Source organism: Ammodytes marinus (genome assembly GCF_949987685.1).
Source record: "Ammodytes marinus genome assembly, chromosome: 5".
In the NCBI taxonomy this organism is placed as follows: Eukaryota; Metazoa; Chordata; class Actinopteri; order Uranoscopiformes; family Ammodytidae; genus Ammodytes; species Ammodytes marinus.
The window spans coordinates 3,632,275-3,637,382 of NC_137234.1; the positions used below are offsets into that span (position 1 = coordinate 3,632,275).

Sequence of the window (5,108 nt, forward strand, 5' to 3'; positions counted from 1 at the left end):
GAAACATCCACACAAAGGAAAAAATCTACTCTTGCATACTCAGCATTGTGGGAAAGTCTTCAGCTCCTACTACTCATACCAGGTCCATGAGCAAATCCACACTGGAGTCAAACCACACCAATGTCAACACTGTGACAAACGGTTCTACACATCGTCTGACCTCGTAAAGCATGAGCGTATCCACACTGGAGTCAAAACGTTGTTTGACTGTACCAAATTTTTTTTAAAATTTAAATAAAGTTAAAAAAAAAAGGAAATAATTAGTGGAGAGTGAGTGTATGTGTCTTTTTGACTATACACAACAACAAAAAAAAAAAAAAAAAAAAAGGGGAAAGAAATCTCAAAATAAAGTTGTAACCAGTAGAGTGAAGTAGAGCAGTATTATGGCGGGCCTGGGTCCTAGTGCCCCTGTGTCTCGCGGGTGTAAAAATTCCTGATGCACTGTGTTCAGGTCTAGGACCGATCTACACGGCGCCTCACTGAAACACACACAGTCAAAGCTCCGGTCAAACCAGCTGATGTCGTCCTGGGATAAACCGCCGCTGACCGTTAACGGGCCGCCGCGACGCTGACGCTGGATACGGTATCTGCAAAACAAAACAAAATAAAAACAAAATGAAAAATGATTATTACGAATGTTTTTTTTCTTCATTGTGAACTTTGTGAAATAAAGTAAACGTTTTGAGAATAAAGACAAAATTTAATAAAAAAATAATAAAAAAAATAATCACTCATAATTTTTTTTCTCCCTTCCCAGTGGGCCTTATACTCTCCCATAGTTAACAGACTACGCAAACATGAACATTTATTAACCCTCATAAAAAATATATATATAAAAAAGTAATAATAATAATAATAATAATAATAATACATTAAAAAAATAAAACTATGCTTTACCTCCTTGGTACTATAGGTGCAGGTAGACAATAAATTAAAAACTAAATAAGTCGAATTGAATAAAATAAAATAAAAATAAAAAATATGGGTTACCTCTGTGGGTCAAAACCTATACCTGTCCCTATCATAAGTTACCTCCGTTGGTATAGATCTAGACACAATTAAATAAAAATTAAATTAAATTCAAATAAAATAAAATAAAATAAAATAAAACAAAACAAAACAAAACAAAACAAAACAAAACAAAACAAAACAAAACAAAACAAAACAAAACAAAACAAAACAAAACAAAACAAAACAAAACAAAATAAAATAAAATAAAACAAAATAAAATAAAATAAAATAAAATAAAACAAAACAAAACAAAACAAAACAAAACAAAACAAAACAAAACAAAACAAAACAAAACAAAACAAAATAAAATAAAATAAAATAAAATAAAATAAAATAAAATAAAATAAAATAAAATAAAATAAAATAAAATAAAATAAAATAAAATAAAATAAAACAAAACAAAACAAAACAAAACAAAACAAAATAAAATAAAATAAAATAAAATAAAATAAAATAAAATAAAATAAAATAAAATAAAATAAAACAAAACAAAACAAAACAAAACAAAACAAAACAAAACAAAACAAAACAAAATAAAATAAAATAAAATAAAATAAAATAAAATAAAATAAAATAAAATAAAATAAAATAAAATAAAACTAAACATAAAACTAAACATAAAAAATAAAATAAAATAAAATAAAATAAAATAAAATAAAATAAAATAAAATAAAATAAAATAAAATAAAATAAAATAAAATAAAATAAAATAAAATAAAATAAAATAAAATAAAATAAAATAAAATAAAATAAAATAAAATAAAATAAAATAAAATAAAATAAAATAAAACAAAACAAAACAAAACAAATTTAAAAAAAAAGCGTTACCTGCTGGGGTCTAGATGCAGGTAGACGTCCTGGTCCCATCTCTTCCTCACACATCGCCCTCGGCCCTGACACAGAGCGACGCTGCACAGCTGAGTCGCCGTGGAGACATTCAGCATGTACGGGTTCATCACGCGCTCCAGGTGCAGTCTGGCGTCTAAACAGGAGTCCTGCACGCGCACGCACACACACACACACACACAGGTTGTTAAAGACACACACACAGGTTGTTAAAGACACACACACATTGTTAAAGACACACACACACACACGTTGTTAAAGACACACACACATTGTTAAAGACACACACACACATACAGACACACACACAGGTTGTTAAAGTCCATAGAAGGGAAGGTGGGGAAAGTGAGCCAGCTAAGCTAAGATACAATAAGATGTAGGCTACTTTATTCATCCCAGCAGGGAAATAGTAGGTGTTCAAGCAGCCAGCACACACACACACACACACACACACACACACACACACACACACACACACACACACACACACACACACACACACACACACACACACACACACACACACACACACACACACACACACACACACACACACACACACACACACACACACACACACACACACACACACACACACACACACACACACACACAATCCAACCCAAGACAGTGGAAATCAAAAAGGAAATGGCAAACCAAAAAATATATAAATTAATATCTCTCTAATGTCTCTCTCTCTACCTCTGTGTCCGTGACGTTCATGTCTCCCCACGACACCACGCCAGCAGCTCCCAGAGCAGCAGCTTCTCCTATGGTGTTCACCAGATCAAACTGAACAACAGACAGACAGACAGACAGACAGACAGACAGACAGACAGACAGACAGACAGACAGACAGACAGACAGACAGACAGACAGACAGACAGACAGACAGACAGAGAAAAGACAGACAGACAGTCAGTCAGAGAAAAGACAGACAGACAGACAGGGAAGGAGACAGAGACAGACAGAGAAAAGACAGACAGACAGACAGACAGAGAAAAGACAGACAGACAGACAGAGAGACAGACAAAAGAGACAGACAGAGAGGCAGAGAAAAGACGGACAGACAATCAGAGAAGGAGACAGACAGACAGTCAGGGAAGGAGAAAAACAGACAGACAGACAGACAGACAGTCAGTCAGGGAAAAGCAGGACATCTACTTTACACAGGCATTGATAAACCCCAATATACTGTATACAAACTGTAGAATTTATTTTTTGCTTTCCTGCTGAAATCAGCTGGCAGTTAGTATAGTTACGTCAAAATAAGCAGTGCGTTTGCATTGAAGACGGCAAGCAAAAAAAATATTTTCGCTCATGCGCACTTCGATCTGTACTATTTAACGTGTACGCAAATAAACAGGATTATTTCTGCTTATTTTGACGTAAATATGGTACGCTAGAAGCCTTTACGTTACATGGACCAATTAAAATGAACCCCACCGACACAATGAAAACAAAATATATGATAAAATATATATAAAAAAATACACGATTATTATTTTTTTTACAGGGTAAATTTATCTTATAATATCGCCGACTACACTTTTAAAGGTGCAGTGTGTAATATGACATCATCAAGTAAGTTCTAGAATGCAACACTCCCTGGGTAACCGCACCCCTTTTTCGAATAATAACAGAAGCTACAGTGGCCTTCAAGTACAAGAACAATTCTAAATTTTAAACAATGCACCTGATGACATTCCAACTATGACACTTTCAAGATGGCGGTGACAAGGCCTTGGTCCAAAGTATGGAGAAATATGGACATATATGAGACCCTTTCTAAGAAAAAAATATATATAATTCTAAAAAAAAAAAATCAGCTATTATGCACTAAATTAAACGTACTTATGGATATTATAATTACTTTCTACAAAATCTGCTAGGAAATAAAACCCAAAATTCTACACACTGCAGGTTTAAAGGGTAAATTTATCTTATATTATCGCTGACTACACTTTTAACTCAATCAACAGGTGACTTACCTCTGACATATAGTCATCCACGCTGTCCTTATACACCGGCCGTATATACGCGTAGACCGGGATGGAGTATTTACTATCCGGTAACGTTGACACCCTCATAGCTTCCCTGATCCGATGCCTCACATACATCCTGGCCTGCTGCGAATCCCTTAGCACCAACTCCAGATAGATAGACGGATAAATCGCAGTCGACTCCTTCCACAACCAAATCAATACATCGTTCCTTTTCATCTCAAGCGCGGGACACTCCCCCGTGTAGCCCGCCATATCTTGGTTGTAGTCGTAGTTGAAACAATCGGGGTACAAGTAATACCCCCACAGCCTACTTGGTCTGAGTCTTTTCCCTATGCGAAGAGATCTCAGGAAATATTTCTTGGCCGCACGTTCAAACACAATCTTCGCACGGGCTTCCGCGGCTTCGTCGGACAAGGATGCGTTCTTTTTCTTGACGGTTTCGATGGAGAATTTCCGGTATATGTCCTTGCTTCCCCAGTTTCGAACCCATTGCGGCCGCCACTCTTCAAAATCTAAGATAGCCAGGCCCGGTTGTTTAGCATTAGGGATGTAGTGAGATATATCCTCTTCCGCTTGTTCGTGATGATCTTCCAAGTCGACCAATTGCGGCAAGCCTTCGTCGAACAATTCCCCCGTGTCTTCGTCGACGTAGGGGAAAATGCCAAAACGGTCGGTGTAGAAAATGGATATGGGCTGGTCCGTGGCTGTCTTCAAAGTGCTACTGATGAACTGGAAGTGGGATAGGTCCAGAGGGATGCCGAAACGAATGTCGCACAGTTCGGTTGGGGCGTTCCACATGAAGAGAAAGGGGGTGTTGGGGTGGAGAGGGGGGTCCGTGCGAGGTAAGGCCTGGACGGAGGATAATAGCAGCAGCAGCAGCAGGGTGGTGATGAAGAATGGGAGGAAAGGCTGTCTGTGGTTGGGTGGGTTGACTCGGAGCATTTTGAAGATGTGCACTGTGATCTGTGAAGGAAAAGGAGACAGAGATAAAAGTTAGAAGGTTACACACCAGTTTACAGAGCCTAGGCTGCGAGTTATAGTTAGTTATTTTCGTGACTTTACACAGCGTCATCAATCAAACAGAAAGATCTTTTAAACAAGATGAAACAACATTTATTATACTTTTTTTTTTTTTTTTTTGTTAACCTTTATTTCTACAGGTAAATCCCATTGAGACCGAAGACTCTTTTGCAAGGGAGACCTGTTCCCATTCCCACGTTACCATTCACACACACATTCATACAC

At 36.8% G+C, this 5,108-nt stretch overlaps 1 protein-coding gene across 1 annotated transcript; it reads right to left on the reverse strand.

Annotated features, from left to right (window-relative positions):
- Window positions 1–340: 340 nt before the first annotated feature.
- LOC307251166 (hyaluronidase-5-like) lies at window positions 341–4,821 on the reverse strand (the record flags this gene model as incomplete). The annotated part of the gene is made up of 4 exons (XM_080028487.1): window positions 3,849–4,821; window positions 2,560–2,649; window positions 1,840–2,006; window positions 341–587 (listed from the first exon to the last, which is right to left on the reverse strand). The coding sequence occupies exons 1-4, from the start codon at window positions 4,803–4,805 to the stop codon at window positions 341–343; spliced, it is 1,461 nt and encodes a 486-aa protein (XP_079884613.1). The 5' UTR covers window positions 4,806–4,821.
- Between the last annotated feature and the right edge of the window lie 287 nt (window positions 4,822–5,108).